Raw genomic sequence first — 22,316 nt, 5'->3', positions numbered from 1 at the left:
TCAGAATTCCTGTTCTGAAGAAATATCAGTTTGGAATCTTTTCCATATTGAGAGACAAACACTGCCTGTAAGCAAGAAAGCTAACACATCAGGGAGAAAGTTGTTGTGTAACCTGCTTCTTACTGTCCTGGATTTTCATTTCTAGAGAATTCTTACACATGGGGATATTTGAAACTCTCTCTCTCTCTCTCTGTAGTAATATAGTGCAGTCTCTCTCACCTCATTCTTATCTCCTCTTGGTGGCTTGTAGAGCTCAGGACAAAAAAACCAGAAGAATAATATGGTCTCTGTATTCTTGTATCCAATGGATACGTTATGGGACATACTATAGAATTTTGCAAATGGAGATCTGCCAACAGAAACAGAACCATTCGCAGTGCCCATCCCACGTTACTTTTTTAATACAGTATTGAAAAGGCTGGATGCATTTGTAAGGAGTGAAATCAAAGATGGCATATGCAGTTCTAATACGCCTTATTTCTCGTAATCCTAGAGTGATACTTGCTCTGCATTCACTCTGTGCATTGCAAGGAGCAAGATGTTTTTTCCTCAAGGATACTAGATATCACTAGGTGTAAGCTCTTTCCAAGTGTTCCTGCCAATCATGTGACCATGTAATGGTTGATAAAGGTATAAAGTAAGAAATCCAATGAATGTAAATTCACAACGTATACATTAGACAATTTTTGTTGTGGATTTAGATCTGGGGTTCAGGATGGATCCCCCAACGGCTTGCTAGTTTGGGGACAGGATATTACTGCTTTATAATTCAATTTTGCATGTAATTTTTCAGGTTTCAGATTTGGGAGGGGGAGTTCCAATGGGGAGCCAAGTATTCACAGCTGGGGGAAGCTATTTTTAAAGATAACTCCACCAAACTCTTAGGAAACACTGTTATCCCGCTAATCAAATAATCACCTACGTTGCAATCACTGTTAGAATGAAGGGATTCACTTTCCAAACCCCCCACAAAACACTTATCTCCACTGACTCAGCTGGTGGGAAACTAGCAAGCAAAGCAATAGCCAAGCAGCACAGAAGTGCACCGAAGTGCAAAATAACTTTCTGCTGGAAAGTTTGCTTCTGTCATCCTTCCTTGTTGAGGTCTGTTTGAGAGTTCCCTTTGATACCTCTGTGCCGATTTCTCTGAATGGAGGGCCTAAATGTGTCCAGTTGCCTGTGAAATCATCACAGAAAAACAAGGTGCTTTGGAGGAAATATCTATGGTTTGGATTTCCAAGGACCCAGGAGGTAACAAAAAGCTTCTCTTTTTAAAAAAAAATATATCATGCATTTTTAAAAATGTTGTCCATACCTGCTGAAATTTGTGATTCCATATCAGCAAACTTCTGTTAATACTGAACTCTTCTCCTGCAGTTGCCTGAGATCCCATTCGACCAACGTGGATTTTGTGGAAAGATTGATTGGGGAATGTGACCAAGTTCACAATATCATAGCCAGCTGCCAGGTCCCCATTTTCATCAAAAAAGATTTCATCCCCAGCAGAATTGTTAAAACGAATATTTCTCAAAAATGAAAAAAGCTAGATGGGAGAAGAAGCAGGTTACATATTTTGAAAACATAATGGGAAATAAATGAATATACCTCTTTGTATTTGTTGACGTGAAATCACTTGTTCTGCAATATTGATTTGCAATTTTATTAATATGAACCAGCCTGATTTTTTTATTGGACCAAAATGCTAAAAATGAAGTCTTTTTTTTGAGAAAAATCAAATACTGCTATACTTAAGGTTGTACTGAATTTCCAAGGGGAACTCTCTCATAGATCTAACATCATAATTGTGAATCAGGATCCCTGATTTGACTCCCTGAACATGAGAGTCCACATGAATCCTAATTCAAGCATTCGTCTTTTGAATAAGAGCATTTGGGTCATTCTCTTATGCTGCTCGTACATGACTGGAGCCGTCTGAGGTATCTTGGAGATAAGTCCTCCATATAAATGAAAATCCAAGATATCATCATATGTGATCAACAGGTATGCATTTTTTCATCTCACACATCATATTTCCACCTTTGCACATGGAACAGTTTTTTAGTCTGAATCTATAAAATGGCACTTGAGTTCTTGCACACAAAACAGTTCATAATGGATGGACTGTAACAAAAAGAACTGTGACTGACCTGCCATGGCTGAGCATATAGAAGACCTCCTTCCCACATCACTCTCTGCTGAGTTCTGGATGAATACTTGGCATGGAGAGCATGTGCCACAGCGTAGACAGCATTGTAGATGCCATAGCTGTGACCAGACATTCCCATTTCAAACACAGTTCTAGGAACGCTCTCGAGCTTCTCCTCTCCAGTACAGTTTTTGTTTTGGGGCCCATAAAGTTGATAGAGTGGTAGTGAACAGAGAAATACATGCATCCAGAACTGCTGGATGAAATGAATCTTAGATTGATATGGATTTAAGGTCTCAATGAAGTCCTGAAATCCTGGCACCTTATTCGTGTGCAGTGCAAAGGACAAACTCCCGTTGAGGGATTTCGGTGTGAATTTACTCCCAAAGAAAATAGATGTGACATCCCATTGAGCTGTTGTGATCCAAACTCTCTCTATTGGCAGCCGCAGACGAATTTCATAATCTTGTATAATTATTTGTAAACCTTCAATAGACTGATCATTCCCATAGACAAGAATGACGTTGAGTTTGCTGAACCAGATTTTTAGAGCTATCTTTCCCAAGATTTTACCAAGATAGATATTTTCCATGTAACTTCTTGATGTTGGAATCATTTCTTTAAAAGCAATGCAAATATTACTCTGGAACAACCTTGGTATCAAACTTTGAAGGAACGCTTCTCCACTGTCATCCTCTGATATGAGAAGGCCAATCCAGTTCCATCCAAAATGCTTAAGGAGATGAACAATCCCAACACATTGAGGTGTTTCATTTGGAATCATGCGGAATAAATGAGGGAACTGAGTTTTATCATTCATTGTAGCATGAAAGGCACCATAACTGACCTAAGATGACAGAACATGACTTCTTGACAGCTGACAAAAATCTTCATTTATTTCTTCATCCAAATGCATAAAAATATAAATATGTCCATTTGTTCCATTTGGTTAGCTAAGATATAAGGTAAAGGTAGTCCCCTGTGCAAGCACCGAGTCATTACTGACCTATGGGGAAATGTTGCATCATGACGTTTTCTTAGCAGACTTTTTACGGGGTGGTTTGCCATTGCCTTCCCCAGTCATCTACACTTTACCTCCAGAAAACTGGGTACTCATTTTACTAACCTCGGAAGGATGAAGGCTGAGTCATCCTTGAACCTGCTACCTGAACCCGGCTTCCACCAGGATCGAACTCAGGTCATGAGCAGAGCTTGGACTGCAGTACTGCAGCTTACCACTCTGTGCCACGGGACTAGCTAAGATATGTTATACTTTTTAATGATCCTTATTATCTAGAAGTTCTAATATTGCTATCAAGGCAGGGCAATGGAGAAGCTGAATTGTTTATGGCTCATTCAAGGTTGGAGCAAAGAATGAACCTGGATAATATGGACCTAGTGAAAGAATTCATGTGTTGACTGCAGGACAGTTGACTGAACGTAGAGATCAAGAGATACAGGTCACTGGAGAGCATTTCTGTAGCTATATATTTCTTTAACTCTATAAACACACATACCTGTGGAATCTTGTATGTAGTTAAAATGTTGGCCATCTGGATGGAGTTTTCGGAGATGAAGCCACCAATGATGGCCATTAGTTTTTTCTTCCTGTCACAATTATAATTTACATGACTCTTTCGTCCTCTGAAGAGCAGACTCCTAATGCCTTGAGAGGTTCGCAGTAAGTTGAAAGAATTGTCATAGATGTCTGATCCCAAAGTTGTGTTGGGTAAGAGTTTGGAATTCTTGATTTCATTAAAGGCAAAAACAAAGGCTAGGATATGCTGATACTGTTTAGTTATTAACCTGCAAAGAGAGTTTAGTATAGTCTCTCAGGCCTGTATCATGAGAAATATTTGTGGCTTTTCCACTAAAATACTGGTTATGGAAAGAGCACTCACAGGTTCAGCTCCTGCTAGAGCTGCCCCAAGAAGGGGAATTTGAACTGGCTCTACTCTCTCCTAGTCAGGAATTCAATGATTGATGGGAAACTCCATCTACAGAATATTTGCCTTTTAGCAGTTGAGATACTACTTTAATCTCTGTAACATCTCTTTCTCGATGTCAGCGACTAAGTAATGATAGGGATGTGGCTGGATCAATATAAATAAGAAATATATTGATGGCCATTGGAGAAGAACAAAATGTGAGCTCAGGAGGAGAGAAAAGGAGCAGAGGATTCCTCATAGGTCAGGTATAGGAAGGACCCCGCCTGATATGAATTCCCTGGCCCAATCGAGGCAGAAACCTCACAGCAGCACCTCTCCCAAACGGAGGCTGATTTTCAGGTGATGGGTTAGAAAGACCCTCTAAGGGTTCTGCCGCTTTGTTTCTGCACATAGGATTCTGGAACCATGAATTTAGCAGAAGCACTGCCCTACAGACACAATACCAGTACCCTGAAAAATGGGGCAAGTTGCATTTTATACTCCTCTCAGATTTGTGATGTGCTGAGAAATTTCAGTTTCTCCAGTGGGTGATTGTTGTTTCTCAAACTGAATATTGTGGCCAAAAAAATGCTTTGATGGGGAGGGGTTGAAAATACTTAATTTGAAATTCTTCCCATAAGCTTGAGCATTCTCCTTTAGTTTACCATGTTACAGTGCAGTAAATAATATAGAATTCTGCTGAATTAGTGTTGGTTCACATTTATAACTACTATCTATCAAAATAAAGGCATCCATCCATCTGTCAGTGCGTCTCTTTCTCTGTGGAGCACAAAAGTAATCAAAAAGAAAGTCCGGGGGTTCAGTACTGTCATCTTGCTTCAGGGTGTCTGTGAGAGTTGCTGTGCCAAACACAAAAGGAATCATAATATCATGGAGCAGAAATCCCCAACCCCTTCCGTCGGCATTTCCAGTTGAAGCCACGGTTCAAATGATATTATCAGAACTGTTCCCCCACACACACCAATGGAAGCAAAAGTTGTCTATGGCAGGCATAACTCTCACCCATCATGTCCAGTATGGTGATGGGAGTTGTATTTCCAAAAATGAAGGGAATCAGGGCATTCTAGCCCAGATTATCTTCACTATCACAAATACTCTGTGCAATCACAGTAAACATTCTTATTAGCACACATATCACAACTAAAGCCAGGGGTTATAAAATTTGCCACCAGCTTCATAGTTATGGTTTCAGTGGCTGCTTCCACACACGTTGGATAATCCACTTTCAATACTCTTTAGTGAACATTTGAAACTGATTTTCCGTGTGTGGAACAAAAAATCCACTTCAAAAGGATTGCGAAAGTGCATTGAAAGTGCATTATTCTGTTTATTGTTTTGTTGATAAATAAAATTTATTATTAAAAAAAAAGAAAGTGCATTATTCAATGTGTGTGGAAATGGCCAGTGACAAAAATGAAGGGAGCCAGAATAGATTTGCTCAGGTTATTGCAATAATGCCCCTCCCTTGCAGTTTCCCATTGATCCTAATGTACTCCATTTGTGCCAGGCACGAAGCACCAGAACATAAAGGCAAGGGGGTTCAAGACTGGCCACCATCATTAGGATGAGCAAAGGACTTGTTGAAATGAATGGAACTACATAATGCATCAGACCACAAAGCTCGGGGGTTTAAATGAAAAGAATTACGTTGTTCTCGTTCCCTCATCTTTTCCCTCATAACGACTCTGAAGTAGGACTGGCCCAAATCAGGCAGCAACTTTCTGTAACCGAATGGGGATTCAAACCTGGATCTCCTTGATCCTAGTCCTAGCTTCTTTACTCGGGTTATTGCAATAGGGCCCCTTTCCTTGCAGTTTCCCATTGAAGCTACTTCAGATGTGACAGGCATAACACATCAGAGCATAAAGATGGGGCCATACAAGATGGGCCGCAACCTTTAAGATGATCAAGGGACTTGCAGAAATGAATGAAATTGCATTAACACATCAGACCATAAAGGTCAGGGTTTTAAATGAAGGGAATTACATCGTTCTCATGCCCTCCATTTTTTTCCTCATAACAATGCTGTGAAGTAGGACTGACTGAGAATATGTGACTGGGCCCAAATCAGACAGCAACCTTGTGTGACAGAAGTGGGATTCAAACCTGGATCTCCTTGATCCTAATCTTAGATTCTAACCACTATACAACTCAGGCTTTGGTAGGTCATGGAAGTTTTTAAGGCAACCCTCCCCCCCAATTTGGAGGTGTCTACGTTTATTTTCAGAAGAATTATACTTATCAAAAATGGATGGATGGCCATATGGATTGACAGGTGGATGGTTCCTTATTCATGGATTCTGTGTACAGACTCCACTGAAAAATAAGGAAAATCATCTGAGACAATATGGAAGTTCTAATTTTGATGTTAGACTTATGATTTTCGTTTCACACTTGGAAACCATCATTCGATGACGCAATTAGCAAGTGCTGGACATGAAGTAGCCCTGTGCAGTCAGAGTCTGTTGCGCTCTGCATTCTGATGTCTCAGTTGCATGAGAATGGTTTTAAAACATCATGCAGACTTTTAAAACAATAACACTTACCATCCTCTTAGGTCATATTTTGGTGTCTCTGTAAAGTTGAGTAAAAACATTTGAAGGAGTGTAGTGGATACACATTCTCCAATGATCATTTCCTCTCCAAAGCTCTGCAAATGCTGTGGAACTCCTGGCTGCCGACTGCTCACGGATTCTGAACTGTTGCTGAAAGTATCAGGCAGCAATGGCAGGAGGAATAACAGCAGCAACATACATCTGAATGCCAGCCAAATATTGACCCACGTCCAGCAGTGTGCCTTTATTTTCTCACATACATCTGCTTGCATGTCTGACAAAAGAACCAGCCAATTGTCTGCCATGTGTCTTCTACTCTTCCCTTGTCGATTTTACTTCTCCACTTTTACCCTTGTATTTATAGATACTTGTGTATTGTAAACACGAGATATACACTTTTGTATGCAATGTCTGCTGTTTTTATATATATGGTTTCAGCCCTAAAGATATAAAATCCTCACCTGTATCATGGGCAGGAAAAAACAATATGAAGTTAAGAATCAAAAGTTTTATTCACACAAAGGAAGAGAAAAATTGCTATTGTTATTTAAAACAGCAAAGAGGAGAAATTAAAAAAGAAATTTCATAGATGGCCTATCGAACCCATCTGACCCAAACTGGCAAACAACTAGCAATGCATATATAAGAAGTTTTTGCGCCCGTGTCTTTTCCAATTGTGGCAGAAAGGATAAAGTAGGAAACCTACGTATGAGAGATCCACCCTGATGCAAATTTATCTCCCTGATCTCTGAGTTACAGGTTGCTTTTATAGACTGAATGCTGTATAGCCCAAGTTCTTGAGCTGAATTTGCCCATTGATAGTCAAAGTAATCATCATACATTAGCTGTGGATTTTTTAAAAAGGAGTTTAATTATAATGTTTTTGTTAATTACAGGGCAAATAACTTTCTTTCCCAAGGCCTCCAGGTTTTACCATGCCTCTGTGTATTTTTTTATTCAAAAATTGTTAATGACGTTTGTGAGGCTGCAACATGGCCAGTGCTTTCTTTCTGGCCCCTGATGTATCTCCATTGCTTTCACTATAACTATGGCCACAAAACATAAAACTGTGATAGAAGCCAAGCCTTCTCCCATGATGTCCTCAAAGGTTATGAATTTGGGAGCGCACTGATCCTTTTTCTGGTTTGGATATTCACCTTCTGGGCATTTCTCACATTGGTGTGCATCTGAAATTTGTAATTGTTATAATCTTACTATATAATTGAGTAACCATATTCAAGATGACTCACTTCCTACCCTGGTGCACCACCAGAGGGTGCTGCGATGGAGGGAGGCCCAGACAAGGCACCAGGTCCCTTCAGAAAACGTGCCGTGGTGGCAGCCCAGGCTGGGATTAGGATGGAAGCAGGTGGCAATGCCTGCCCCTGGTCTTCACCCCACTGATATTAGGGGTGGAGCAGGTGGCAATGCCCACCCCCCACCTTCATGCAGCTGGTATTGGTCACTACTGTCAGAAATCGAAGGATGTGAGCAGACACCATCTATTGGGTACAGGAAGACATCTAACATTAAGGACCTCTTAGTACACTCGGAATTAAAGCCTGTGGAGAACTTATCGATAGCTACCAGAAATAGTAGCATTCCTACTGGAGTGCACAGGTGCGGCCACTGTGCAGCTTGCCACTTTATGATCACAGGAGATCAACTGGCACTACGTTGCCCTGATAAACGACTACAATTAAAACAATTCATTACTTGCCAGACATCAGGAGTAGTGTATGTTATCATCTGCCCCTGTCTTAAATTGTATGTAGGGAACACCATACGTCCCTTGCGGGTCAGAATTTTAGAACATGTCTCTAGAATCAAGAATAGAGTGCTAGAGGCACCCTTGACCCAGCATTATGTGGCTTTAAAGCATAATTGTACTGATATCCAAGTGTCTGGTCTATACGTGTCACCTAAAGGACCTAAACAACAACGTGACTTGCTGCGTCAAGAAGCACGTTGGATATACTGTTTGAGGACTATGCAACCTAGTGGGCTGAATAATGAATTATCCTTTAACATTTTCCTGGGCTAAATAGCCAGTATGACTCTGTGTCTTTAAACTGTTGGTAACAATTTGTATATCAATGAAGGGTAATTCACAGTAAGGACGCTGGATTTACTCCACATCGCCCTCGGGTGTGGTACTAGGTTTATGCGCTTTAGAGAGAACATGCATGGGTAAGCCTTATTTTGGTCAATAAACATTATGAAACTGTATGTATAAATGATGACAACCAGTTCATTTGATGTATATTTTGTATTTATTAGAAATATAGGTTGAATGCCCCTGATGAAGTCTTCATTGACAAAAAGCTGAGCGAAAATCTGCTGGCCCCAGTTCTGGGCATCCCTTTGGATTTCAACCTTTTCCAGATAAAGATTGATGAAAAGAAAAACATGAGCACATCCTTACCTTATTGACTGTAATTGCTGCTCTTTACCTGTATACTCCTGGGGTCCCCTGCGTGGGACTCATGTTTGTGATTCACTGTTTGGAATTCACTGTTTGCAATAGTCTTTATAAGATTATTATTGTGTCAAGTTGTACATTGCCTTAATAAGTGGTTATGATACTGTTGTATTAATTTAGGCTTATGTACGACTTTAAATCTTGTGAACTCTACCGGTGTGACGATCTGCTGTACTATTATTCATCTCCGTCCCAAGCGGGGGCATCCCGCCATTCCTTGCTGGTATTAGGGGTGGAGCAGGTGGCAATGCCCACCCCCACCTTCACCCAGCTGGTATTAGGAGTGGAGTAGGTGGCAATGCCCACCCCTGCCTCAACCCAGCAGGTATTGGGGCAGAGCAGGTGACAATGCCCCCCCACCATAACACAGCTGATATTAGGTGTGCAGCAGGTGTCAGTGCTGGGATCAGGAAAGGAGCAGGTGGCAATGCCAGCCCCCTTCACCTGGCTAGGATCAGAAGCAGAGCAGGTGGCAGTGCACACCCTCCTTTAACCTGCTGGAATCAGGTATAGAGCAGGCAGCAATATCTGCCCCCCTTCAACCAGCTGGGAACTGGCATGGAGCAGGCAGCAATGCTCTCACCCCTTCAACCTGGCAGAATCAGACGCAGAGCAGGTGGCAATGCCCACCCCGTTTACCCAGCTGGGCTCAGGAATGGAGCTGGAGACAAAGTCCACTTGCCATGTTAACCTAGCTGAGTTCAAGCGCAGAGCAGGAGGCAGTGTCTGCCCCCCTTTCAACCCACTAGAATCAGTCTTGGAGCAGGCAGCAATGCTTGCCTATGTGCCTGCCCCCCTTCACCTGGCTGGGATCAGGAGCAGACCAGGTGGAAATGCCCACCTCCCAACCTTTACCTGCTGGGATGAGTGGAGCATGAGGCAATGCCCACTCACCCCATCACCTGGCCAGGATCAGATGCAGAACAGGAGTTAATGCCCTCCCCCTTCACCCTATTGGGATCAGGCACAGAGTGGCTGGCAATGACCCTCCTTCCACCTGGCCAGGATCAGTCACGGAGCAGGAGGCAATGCCTGCCTGCTCACCCTCGCCTTTCTAGAGCCCATTGGGCTTTGTTGCTAGTAGGTAAATATTGGTGCTAAAAGGGAGGCACACCAGTCTACATTGTCCTTTAATATATCCAGATGTAAGCAAACTGGACCTGGTGCTTTGCCTTGTCTAAGTCTACCAATCAAAAGTCCAACCTCTTTGGTTGTCACAGGAGGACAAACAGACAGGTCTGTCTAAGCATCTTGTTTCCATGGGGTTGAAGGGTAATTAGTATCAGAGTAAAGTTTTTGGAAGACTGCTTCCCAGTCCACGGGGGAGATGCAAGAGTCTATAGAGGAGTCTTAAATGAGTGATTCACTATCAGTTTCCAGAACTGAGCCAAGGTCCTCTCATTCGAAGGCTGAATTAATCTTTTCCATAACTTGTTCACTTCCTCGCTTTTTTAGAAGCCACCAAATTTTGTAGTATTTCTTTAAATATAAAAGGCGATGTTGGGCACATGAGTTATCTAGGCCCACAGAGTTCTTGTAAACTTTGTAAGCATCATTAAGATATCTTTTTTGCTTTTTGTCAATCTTTGTCAAACCAACTCTACGAAGGGTTCTCTGATGCCCTTCTTTAGGTAGAGGCATCCTGTATCAGGAGTGGTTCCTACAGCTGCAGAATATGCTCTAAGAAAATCAATGGATTTTGCTCATGAGGATAATCTAAGATTGCCTATCTCCACCTTCCAGCTTCTTCGTCTTCCAGAATCCCTCTCGCCTTTCGCATCAAGTGTTCTGAACACTTGACGCGGCATCCTTTTTGCCGATCCAGTACAAAGTATGGGCCTGGTGAGGAATTGTAGGGGTTCTAAGGGGACATCGGAGCCAGCTGACGTTTGAGTGGAAGATAGTTATTATCAAATTCCGGTAGAACCCGGAGGTTTACGATGTTTTTAGCCAGTTGGGAACTGGCTTAAAAATATTCAATGGTGCTACCTTTAGTACCGGCCAAGAAGGTGATTCCCCCTGGATAGTCTCCAATTGTGGAACCATTTAATATGGATAAGTCTAATTTTATTGTCAGATTTAATAGGCAAAGACCAGCAAAGTTTGCTTTGAGTTCCTTTGATAGATGTTGGTAATGAATAAGATTGTGGTTGACTTCCTCAGCACACCTTAAAGAGTCGACATGTTCAGTAAGGGTCTTGTCATTTGTGCCAAATCTATCACTGAAGTCTCCTCCCACAAGGATCATGTCCGCTGGGGTATCCAATAAGAGATCTTCAATACAGGATTCTAGTTTGTTCCAACTTCTTAATATATCTGCTTGTTTCTGATGGGGTGGAATGTATATATTTAATATTAAGAGAGACTTTGTGTTAAAGTGTAGGAGGACCGCCATTGCCAATGAGTTCAAGTTGCGTAGATGAACACAATCCACTTGAAGTGATGTAGAGATTGAAATTCCCAGGTCCCCTTTTAACCTCCCTGGCCCCGCCCCAGAGATGGCCTTTTTAGAAAACATATAGTAGCCTTTGATTAAAAGGTCATCTGCAGTCCAAGTCTCCCGGAGAAGCAGAATGTCATAGTTTCTATGAAAGAAGGGGCTGCCCAGGTTTCTAAGACGAGCCCATCCAGCTATGTTCCAGGAAATGATATCAAGATGGCCCAATTTCCCTGGTTTGTGCTGGATTGGCTGTCATGCCTTAGCAACTTTGGCCTGATGGATGGAATTAATATTGGTCTCTGATGTTGCCAGTTTTTCACTGATTGTGCACAGGATTGGGTCATCTGAAGGTATAATCAGATTGGTATGGAAATTCCTTTTCTTAATCAATATAGTTGGCTCTAGCAGGAGGTTATTTGAAGAGGCTGGCACAAAATGATTAGTTACATTAGTGAGAGGACCCAGTGGCTTCTTGCTCCTTTCTGAGGTCCTCCTTATGTCCTTCAGAGTCGATATCAGAGACTCCAGGTGGCCTAGTATAGATTCTTGTTTGCAAGTTGGTAGAGATACGAAAGAGGAGAGCAAGTTAGCCTCAACCACTTCCTCTGACCCAAATAAATTCTTACTTCTCAGAAAGCTCTTATACCTGGTGCCTATATGTTCATAGTCCATTGGTTCCTGCATATCCATAGATGATTCCTGGCTGGGCTCCTGCCTGTTCTCCTGTCCCGCCACATTCAAAGGTTGAGGTAAGTTAGTAGGAATAGGCAAATCAAAAATTGTTAGAGATTTTTGGGACTCTCTGAACGCCTCCAAGGCCATTGAGACTTTTGCATTTGGGATTTCTGAGATCCTTGCTTGATTCTTCTCTCTAAAATTTGGGAGTAGCCTGTGTACTGTAGTAGTTTAAAATTTCTTTGTAATCATATACCCACGGAGGCTAGCTTAGAGGCATTGGCAAACATGAAAGAAGGAATTTTCTTTTAGCAAAAATGTAAAAGATAACGTTCATATCTGAAGGAAACCTTGTGATGGAAGTCAGATGACCTATGACTCACCCTTTCAAGGTCCAATCGATTAATCGCCCTCTCCATGGGAACACACTTATAGCCAGTGCATAAGGATTATAGACCATTGAAGAAGAGTCTTTCAAATTGGCCTCCAGATCTTTATTGTTTTGGGCAGGGGGTGGAGCCTCCTCCTCAATTGGATAAGTCCTTTTACGCCGCATACTGAATCTACTTGAATCTACAAAAAATGTGCACAAGAAGAAATTTTTCAGGGGAAAAACTTTTCCAAAGGAACAGCAATGGAGAAATTAAAAAGCCTTTTTGTAGCTAGGGCAGTGCTCATAGCCTCTATGTGAAAATAAGCTCCACAGAAAAAGACTTATCAGGAGGAGTGAAAATTCCAGCACTCCAATTCTTCAAGGCTACTTAATATTAAACAGCTGCTCCCAATCATGCAGTGATTTGTTTGAATTGCTAGCAGTCATCAACATGCTGATACAATAAAAATAATAGAGGAGAGACGCCAAACTCTTTAAGTCCTACTAAGTTTCTCACCACATATAAGATAGGAAGACAAAAATAGCTAGAAATGTATTAAAAGTACCTTTAAAACAACTTAAAACACTTAATGTTTGCAGAGTCTTAATTGCCGCCGACTGCTGCCCACGCTTCCCCAGAAGTGCTCCCTGCACCTTACTATTGTTTGGTTTTTCCATAGGAGGCATAACTCAACCAAAAATAAAGCTAGAAGCCTCAAAACTGGCCACGGACATCTGCATGGTGATGGAAGTTGCACGATGAGAGGAATCGAAATATTCCTGACTTATATAATCCCCACAGGATCCCCCCCCTTGTATTTTTTCTTTGGAAGTGCTGGTTTCCTGTGGTGTCTTCCGCACAGTCATTTTTAAGTGAATGGTACTCCATTCTGCTTTCCATGTTCTCATAATTTCTAGAAGTCCAAGGTAGTCATGGGATGCAAATACAACCTTTGTCCAACTTTTCCCTATATTTCCCCCCTGAGCACATTCTGTAATTTTTTTAAGCCGATGCCTAGTCAACACTGCTGCATGTTATGTCTATGTGAAACCACACACTCCCGTTCTGCTTCTCTTCTCCCCTCTTCCTTCCTCCCTGGAGCTAGGAGCCTCAAAATTGGACACTGGTTTCTACATGATGATGGAAGTTGTAGCCATGAAAGGAATCGGAACATCCTGACAGGAATCATCCCCACAGACTCCCCCCATGCTTTATTTTGGAAGAAATGGTTGTATGCGGCAGGCATAACTCACTGGAAAATAAAGCAAGGTGGTTAAAAATAGGGCGCTGGCTTCAAGACAACAGTGGGACTTGTAGTGAGAAAAGTGAAAGGAATACTGGACCAGATTATCTCCAAAATAAAATTCTAGTGATTGTAATACAAGCAAAAGTTTACTTGCAAGAAGCCAGTGTTACTCTTGTCCACTAGAGGGAGATAAAGAGTTGGGGTATTCCTTATAAGGAAAGAAAGGCACAATTTTCCCTGAGAGACTGGAGGGCCTGAAGCTGTAGGGAGAAGCCCCCTCTCCTCAGAAGCACTCCTTTCATGAACTCTCTCTTAATATTGTAGGTATAAGAATTTCCTATACTTATTACTGGGAGGGAGGGTTGTGTTTATATTAATTGGCTGTTAGATGTATTGTCGAAGGCTTTCACGGCCGGAGAACGATGGTTGTTGGGGGTTTTCCGGGCTGTATTGCCGTGGTCTTGGCATTGTAGTTCCTGACGTTTCGCCAGCAGCTGTGGCTGGCATCTTCAGAGGTGTAGCACCAAAAGACAGAGATCTCTCAGTGTCACAGTGTGGAAAAGATGTACATCTTTTCCACACTGTGACACTGAGAGATCTCTGTCTTTTGGTGCTACACCTCTGAAGATGCCAGCCACAGCTGCTGGCGAAACGTCAGGAACTACAATGCCAAGACCACGGCAATACAGCCCGGAAAACCCCCAACAACCAATTGGCTGTTAGTTTGTAATTTGATTATTATTGGGACTATTTGAAATGGATATTATATGTATAATTTTTCTCTGAGACACTGGTGGGCCTGAAACTGCAGGGAGAAGCACTCTTACCTCAGAAGCACTCCTTCCTGTGAAGTTTCTATTAATGTTGTAGACTCCTGTGAAGAACAGAAGAGTTCCCAATGCAAAGCACAGCTACAAGCTGTTGCATTTCAAGGAATGGGCTAGATGTCAGAAAGACGGAGTCCTGGGTCTGCTGGAGTAAAACTGTCCTGTTTTGTTACATGATTATTGTTGTATATGCCTTATTATTGAATTGTTCCAAATAAGAGGTTTTCTTTTTTCCAAGGAGTTCATTGTCTTTTATAAATGCAAGTGTCACAAGGTGGGATCACACTGTCATAGACACGAACTCTCCCAGTTCTTAAATTAGATACATATATTGATTAGATGTTGCTCATTGAAAAAAACAAGTTACACCCATATGAGCTTGGAGCAGCTAGTAGAGACAAGCAGTCAGCACAGACAGGGAGGGGTGGAAAATATTCTCTCTCTGACCAAATTAAGGGGGTACAATGGCTTCCTTGACCTATCTGATGTAGTGGTTAGACTGTCAGAATAAGATCAAGGAGATCCAGGTTCTAATACTGCCATGTTCACAGACTGTGGGTGGGTCACACCCTTTCAACCTGACCTACCTTGCAGGTTTGTTGAGGTGAGGAGACCGTGGAGAACAATATCCTCTATTCTGAGTCCCCAATAGGGAGAAATGCAGGCCATGACATTTGTTAAAAATCCATTTTGAACTAGAGCTCACTAGCAAAAAATAATGGCTCTTGCTCTGGCTTCATCTGCAGCTCTTTGAGCATGAGGAAGAACTGCTTCTTCAGTATTCAAACTACTGTTTAATATGGCAAGCAGATGGAGCTTCCCAGTTGGCTAGCAGAGCCTGCAGAATATGAGAAAAGAATTGCCATATCTGAAGTTACAATAGGATGCATTACTTTCCTTGCAAACACAAATAATAGAGAAATGGCTCTCAGAAAAGAGAATAAGAGGAATCTATAAGTATATTTAAGGAGCTGAATTGGGCCAATGGAAATTCCCATCCCCATAGAGCCTTCTACTGAGGCCCCGGATAACATAAAAGAACTGCCAGGGATGAAGTTACTATATGGCACATTAGTTTCTTTTCTAAGAGAAATAATAGAGAAATGGAACCCTGTAAAAGAGAATATGAGGAATCTATGACTATATTTAAGGAACTGGATTTTGTCAAAATAAATTCCCCTCCCCATAACAAGCATCTCATTCTGCTTCTCTTCCCCTCTCTTCCTTCCAACAGGAGCTGATCGGTTTGTCTGCTGGTAACCATTCCCACCCTCCTCAGCTTTCTGAACTCCTTTTTTTGCCATTTTTTATCAGTAAAGCGAGATAAGGGTCGTAAGGCAGCTTCTCTGTTCACCTCCTTCCTCCCCAATAGGCATACACTCTCTTATTCCCCCCCCCCCCAAGCCTGGGAATAAGTCCCAAGATTGCTGCTTATTCCTTGCTGCCCTTAAAAGCCAGGAAAGGGTTAAATGGCTGTTTCCCTCTTCCTCCCTTGCACACACTTTGGTTCCAAAGCCAGGAACGAGTCCTAACATTGCTGCTTATTCCTTGCTGGCCTTAAAAGCCAGGAAAGTGTTAAATGGCTGCTTTCTCCTTCCTCTCTCGGGGGTATGCACAAACTCTTTTTTTTCCAGTCGGGAATGGGTTGTAAAGTTGTACTGTAGTAGCTTTACTGCACTAAAGCTTTTCCCTCCCAATATGTTTGAGGCTTCTCCTAAAGCCAAAGAGGGAAAAAGGTGTTTTGCACAGCCCATTGGAAACAAAGCGGTAGGAAAGCAGCCAGGAGGGAATGAAGCAGCAGCGTTTTAACCCTTTCCTGGCTTGGCTTTTAAAAGAAATGAGAGTGGAACAAGCATGAAAAGTACATATTTCCCCTCAGACCTCTACCACCAATTGCCTCTCCAGGGCACATGGGACAGCCCAATCAGCAAATACAGAGATGGGGGGATGGGTTCCAACATTGCAATGTTATTATGCCTGTTCAAAGGTTTTTTAAAAACGATGTGATGTGAATTTCAAAGCCCCCAAAGCCCGAAACTGCACCAAGGCTTCAAAGCCCATCTAAAATGAAAAACAAGACGCCAAATCAAAACTGCCTCAGACACTGTGGAATGTGGGGGCGCCATGTCGAAGCCATTGCGATCACAATGAATGCTCATAAATGGCGGTTTAAACCATAAGTGTGAAAAGGGCCCCATAACATCTTCCAGTATCCCTGCCAAAATGCTTGGGGAAGAGGTTATGACAGCAGAAGGTGAATTCATTATTGAAGGTGAGTGAGATTTTCTTGCAGTTAGTGTTTGGTTCACAGTAACAGGACTCCTTGCCATTATAGGATGCTGCATCAACACAGATTTGCCCTCATTATTAATATGGAGATAGAAGAAAAAGAAGGAATTGACTCAAAAATTTTTAAACAGATCTGAAGAGATATGACTGCCAGCAGAAAGACACAGTCTCAAAATTGTTGCTGAAATGAATTAAACGGTTTATTGGAAGGCAGTATGCATAAAACAGCACAACAGAGAAATGAATCAAATCAAATGCATAATAGATGAATAAATGGCAAAAGGGGTGGATATAATACCAAGAAGATGTATATAGCTACTGAAAATAATACGGACTACATACATATTATGTACGCACCTAAAGCAAATGATATGGAATACATAGGCAGTAAATTAGAAATTCACATAATCTTTCTCAACCAGTCCTCAATAGTGGATACACTGGGTAGTGGAGAGAGAAACCATCGAGCACAATGCAGTATGAATATATCTGGAAAACATTACCAGAAGATGAGAGCAAGCGTACTGCATGTTAGCTCTTTTCAAAATATCTAAATATGAAAATTATATTTGCCTCCATACCACCCTCTTAAGTACCTAGTATACAGCTAAGTCCCATCACAAGCAAAAGCTATTTCATAACTATCTATTCAAGAAGCCAGAAATATTGGGACGTCTTGTGGAACTCTCAGAGGAGGGGAGGACATAGGACAGCCCTTTGGAAGCCTCAAGTGACAGCAAGAAATCATCTTCAAGGCAGGCAGGCCCCAAAGAGAGAAGGCTGCTTTCCCAGCTTTCCTTCCTCCCAGTCTTTCCTTCATTGACCATTCGCAGGACAATACAAGGGTAGCACTGCACTCATTTGAGGTGGGGGCAGAGACGTGGACTTAATTCCCCTCATATGTGGTTTACCTTCACTCCTAGGGGCAACAGTCCCATTCCCATAGCATCTTAAAGTATCCTCTAAAAATAGGCAGCCCAAATGCTTGGTGAAGAGGGCATGACAGGAGAATTTGGAGATAGAGGAAAGAGAAGGAATTGACTCAATTTAAAAAAAAAATAGATCTAAAGTGTTAAGTGCCAGTCATTTTTTCCTTACTAGCTGCTCTCTGGTGTTCAGGTGAGACCTGAAAATAATAATGTAGCATTTGGGAAAGAAGATACAAGCCAATAAACCTCCACTAGAGGCCAAGATGGAGAAGATCTCCACGGCCACCATGTCCTTCCCTTTGGTGCTCAGATAGGTGGGGACAAAGGAGATCCAAACACTGCAGAAGACCAGCATGCTGAAGGTGATCAGCTTGGCTTCATTGAAGGAATCAGGCAATGTCCGGGCTAGGAAGGCCACCATGAAACTGATGGTGGCCAGAAGACCCATGTAACCCAGTACAATGTAGAACATGATGTCTGAGCCTTCATTGCACTGTATAATGATATGACCCATTTTGGAGAGCATGTCAGACTCTGGGAAGGGGGGTGAAGTTGCCAACCACAATGTACAGATGCCAGTTTGAATGAAACAGCAGGGAATGATGACTGACATGACCAGTCTCTTCCCCACCCACATCCTCATCCTGTTCCCTGGCTTGGTGGCCATGAAGGCAACCACCACAGTGACAGTTTTGGCCAATATGCAAGACACAGCAACGGAGAAGATGATGCCAAACAGAGTTTGCCGGAGGAGGCAGGTCACTGTCCCAGGATGGCCGATGAATAGGAAGGAGCACAAAAAGCCAAGCAGCAGAGAGGAGAGCAGGACACAGGTGATGCTTCGATTGTTGGCTTTGACAATGGGTGTGTTCCAGTGTGCACCAAAGATCCCCATCATTATAACTGTGGCCACAAAACATAACCCTGCAATTGAAGCCAAGCCTGCTCCCATGGGGTCCTCGTAAGATAAGTAGGTGATGGATTTTGGAACACACTGGTCCCTCTTCTGGTTTGGATATTCATCTTCTGGGCATATTTCACATTGGTCTGCATCTGAAATTCGTAATTGTTACAATCATTTATGAGTGTATTGTTGTTCATTTTAATAACAGTTCGTTTTTAATCATTTCATTTTTAATAATTTCTAATCATGCCAGTTGAATGATGAAGTTGAGAAGAGAATTTCTCTTAATTCCTCTTTGCTCAGTTTCTCCCTGGAATCTCAATGCAGTGAAGGAAGGGAAAGGAGAGATCCTGACTGTCACTGGGAAATAAAGCGAGATGGTTAAAAATAGGAGTCCAGCTTTAAGAGGATAGTGGGACTTTTAGTGACAAAAATGAAGAGAACTCTGGTAATTGCAATGGAAGAAAAGTGTCAGGCTGTTGGCAAGTAGATCCCCAGTTCCCTCACATCAAGCACTCAGGTGCATTGGATGAAGGTTTTTTTAGAGATCTATACAGTCCAAATTAACCATAAAAATCCATTGGCAGAAGTTACCATTCAAAAAAGAGCTGTGCCAGTTATAGGGAAACTTCCCATCCCTAGTGGCCGTTGGCATTCTGGAGCAAAACCCCAAAAGAGTTACATGGAAACAGATTAGTTTAGACTAGACATAATACAAGAATAAATCTCTCAGTCGCTGAGAAAAGATACAGTGTGCGCTGGTTGCAGCTTGCAGTCAAGGACACTTGCTGTGAAAACAAAAGTAAATACCTTCAACAGATAAAGGGGGGCCCACCCCAGCCAAGTACGTTATGGTTCAGCATTTAACACATTCTCAAATAATCATACATCAGAATCTCCAATACACAATAACGGCAAATATGCAGGCAAGCACCAGGTTTTGGTGCTGATCTATAAAGCTCTATGCGGACTGGGTCCAGCATATCTGCGGGACCGCCTCTCCCTATATATATCCTAGAGGACACTTCGTTCTACACACAAAAAACTTTTGGTGGTCCCCTGTGTCAGGTTCAGGTTCTATGTATAACCAAAGAGACTCCATTTAAATTCTTTTAGTATTCTGAGTGCTTCTTTCACAGGTGCCAAGACGCTCCCTCGCAGTTATCTCACAGAAGGAGAATGTTTTGACTTCAGCTTTTCCAGCCTTGGGAAACTTTCACTTTCTCAGCTTCAAGCGGCTTGTTTCGAGAACTATGCGGGGGGAGGCTGGGCCTGCTGGGGTTTGATACTCTGTACCTTGTTCTTTGCCTATCATTCGTAACAATACACGTGTGCCAGCCCAGATATTGCATCTAGGCCAGTGGACTATAATGGTTGTCTTTTTCAGTAAATCTTTTGAAAACAACAGACTCTTGTCTGATTGCAGGAGGTAGTCTGGATTACAACTATTATTTAGCCACAGATCTGACACCCTGTCCTAGGGAGGTTCGCCTGGCCTCGACCAGAGCCAGGGCCTTTTCGGTCCTGGCACCGGCTTGGTGAAACTCTCTGTTTGATGAAACCAGGATTTATTATCCTTCCACCGGGCCTGTAAAGACAGAGATGTTCCACCAGGCATATGGTGGAGGCTAGGCTGGGCCCCCACTGGCCATACTTGACTTGATTTGAAAAGAGCTGTCCACCACCCTATATATATCTGTAGATATGGATATATGAGCCATGTCTGAAATGAAGGAACTCTTCCATTGCCATTTGAGGAGAAGTTTTTATTGTATGTAGTGTTTTAAATTTTATTGTAATGTTTTATCTGCTTTTATGTAAATTAAAATGTCGTGCTCTGCTCTGCGCCCACTCGGCGGGGAGGGTGGACTAAAAATCTAATATAACAAACAAACAAACAAACAAACACAAATGGTTTACTTACAAGAGCCCAGCGTGACCTGCCAGCAGAGGGCATGAAAAATTGGGGCAATTACGATGGAATCAAAGGTTTCCTGACGAGAGGCCAGAACAAGTAGCCAGCAGAGACAAGGAGGGGTGGGAAATATTCCTTCTCTGACATTCTCTTGAATGATCAGAGCCCGTCTGGTGCAATGGTTAGAATGCTGGATTAGGATCAAAGAGATGCAGGTTCTAAGAATGCCAAGGAGCATTGTTGCCTGACTGTGGGTGGGTCAATCTCCCAATCTCCAGTCTGCCTGACCTACCTCATAGGGTTCTTGTGGTGAGGAGACAGCGGAGAACAATGTCAGCTGTTTTGGATCTCCAATAGGGTTGCAGTCTATGATGATTGTTATGAATCTGTTTTGAACTACAGGCCAGCAACAAAAGATGGTGGCTCTTGCTGTGGCTTCTTCTGCTATTCCTGTAGCTCTTTGGGCAGGATAAAGAACCACTTCTTCAGTATTCAAACTACTGTTTAATATGGCAAGCAGATGGAGCTTCCAGGTTGACATGCAAAACCCGCAATACAACAGAAAACTACTGCCAGGGTTGAAGTTACAATAGGGCGCATTAATTTCTTTTCAAATAGAAATAATAGAGAAAGGGCTCCATCTAGGACTATTTTTAAACGAATTTCACCAAAACAAATCCCCCTCTCCATAACAAGCATCCTACTGAGTTTAGGAAAGGAAACCTAGTCTAATATCAATGAAGAAAACTTTGTAAATACCGCACACAAAGTTGTTACATCATGTTAGTGTAACAGAATTAGTGGAGCTCATATTGAGAGTTGCTATTGTGATGCTTCTTCACATTCCCTTGGAGCTAATTGCTTAGATTGCAACCACCTTGGATGGACCTGGGATGAATTCCAGTCCTTTTGCACACATGTAACTTTTACTTGTCATCACCCTCTGACACATATATTTCAGTCTTAAATGTGTCTTCCATGTTCTGATTAGAGAATCCCTTGTTACGTGTAGTTGGGTCTCTAGTCTCATACTCGCAGAGGATTGGGCCTGATTACAAAAATGTGAAAAAAATGTATGTTGTTCATACATTAGAAAATGGGATGGAAAAGTTGAAAATCTACATCTGGAGAAAGCAGGCCATGAGAATCTCCCTGAGTATCCACTTTCCAGAAGGCGGAGGTTGGCAAATCCATTAGTATGTCTATTGCACAGGAAAGTTCTAGTAACTAGAACAGAATCAAACTGGAAACATCTGGAACTCTTGTCTTGTACTTTGATATCCTTTTACTTACCCATCTGGACTGCAACTTTCCCTTCCGGGCATTGAGCACAATCATAGCAACAAACTTGCTTCCCCTCTTGAACAATCCTGCTGTGTCCGGTGGGGCAGCTCTCGACACATGTGCTGTGTGGGACACTCTAAAAATTAGCACAAGGAAGGAGGTTGGTGATGGAAATGTGTTGCTTGTCCCTTATAACTATAATTCTGTATTCCAACCCCTTTATTCAAGAACACATCAGAAATTACATTCCCTCGCTTGGATACATAGATATGTGCATACAGAGATCAAACAATTGATAAGA

At 42.2% G+C, this 22,316-nt stretch overlaps 1 protein-coding gene across 1 annotated transcript; it reads right to left on the bottom strand.

The window, feature by feature from the left end:
- Window positions 1-18,066: 18,066 nt before the first annotated feature.
- On the bottom strand, window positions 18,067-22,028 carry LOC129327962 (vomeronasal type-2 receptor 26-like). The gene is made up of 2 exons (XM_054976710.1): window positions 22,025-22,028; window positions 18,067-18,965 (listed from the first exon to the last, which is right to left on the bottom strand). Exons 1-2 carry the CDS (start codon window positions 22,026-22,028, stop codon window positions 18,067-18,069), a joined length of 903 nt encoding a protein of 300 aa, XP_054832685.1.
- Between the last annotated feature and the right edge of the window lie 288 nt (window positions 22,029-22,316).

Source organism: Eublepharis macularius, chromosome 4 (genome assembly GCF_028583425.1).
Source record: "Eublepharis macularius isolate TG4126 chromosome 4, MPM_Emac_v1.0, whole genome shotgun sequence".
NCBI classification, from domain to species: Eukaryota; Metazoa; Chordata; class Lepidosauria; order Squamata; family Eublepharidae; genus Eublepharis; species Eublepharis macularius.
The sequence above is the reverse complement of the archived record's forward strand: the minus strand, read 5'-3'. Positions and strand labels throughout refer to the sequence as shown.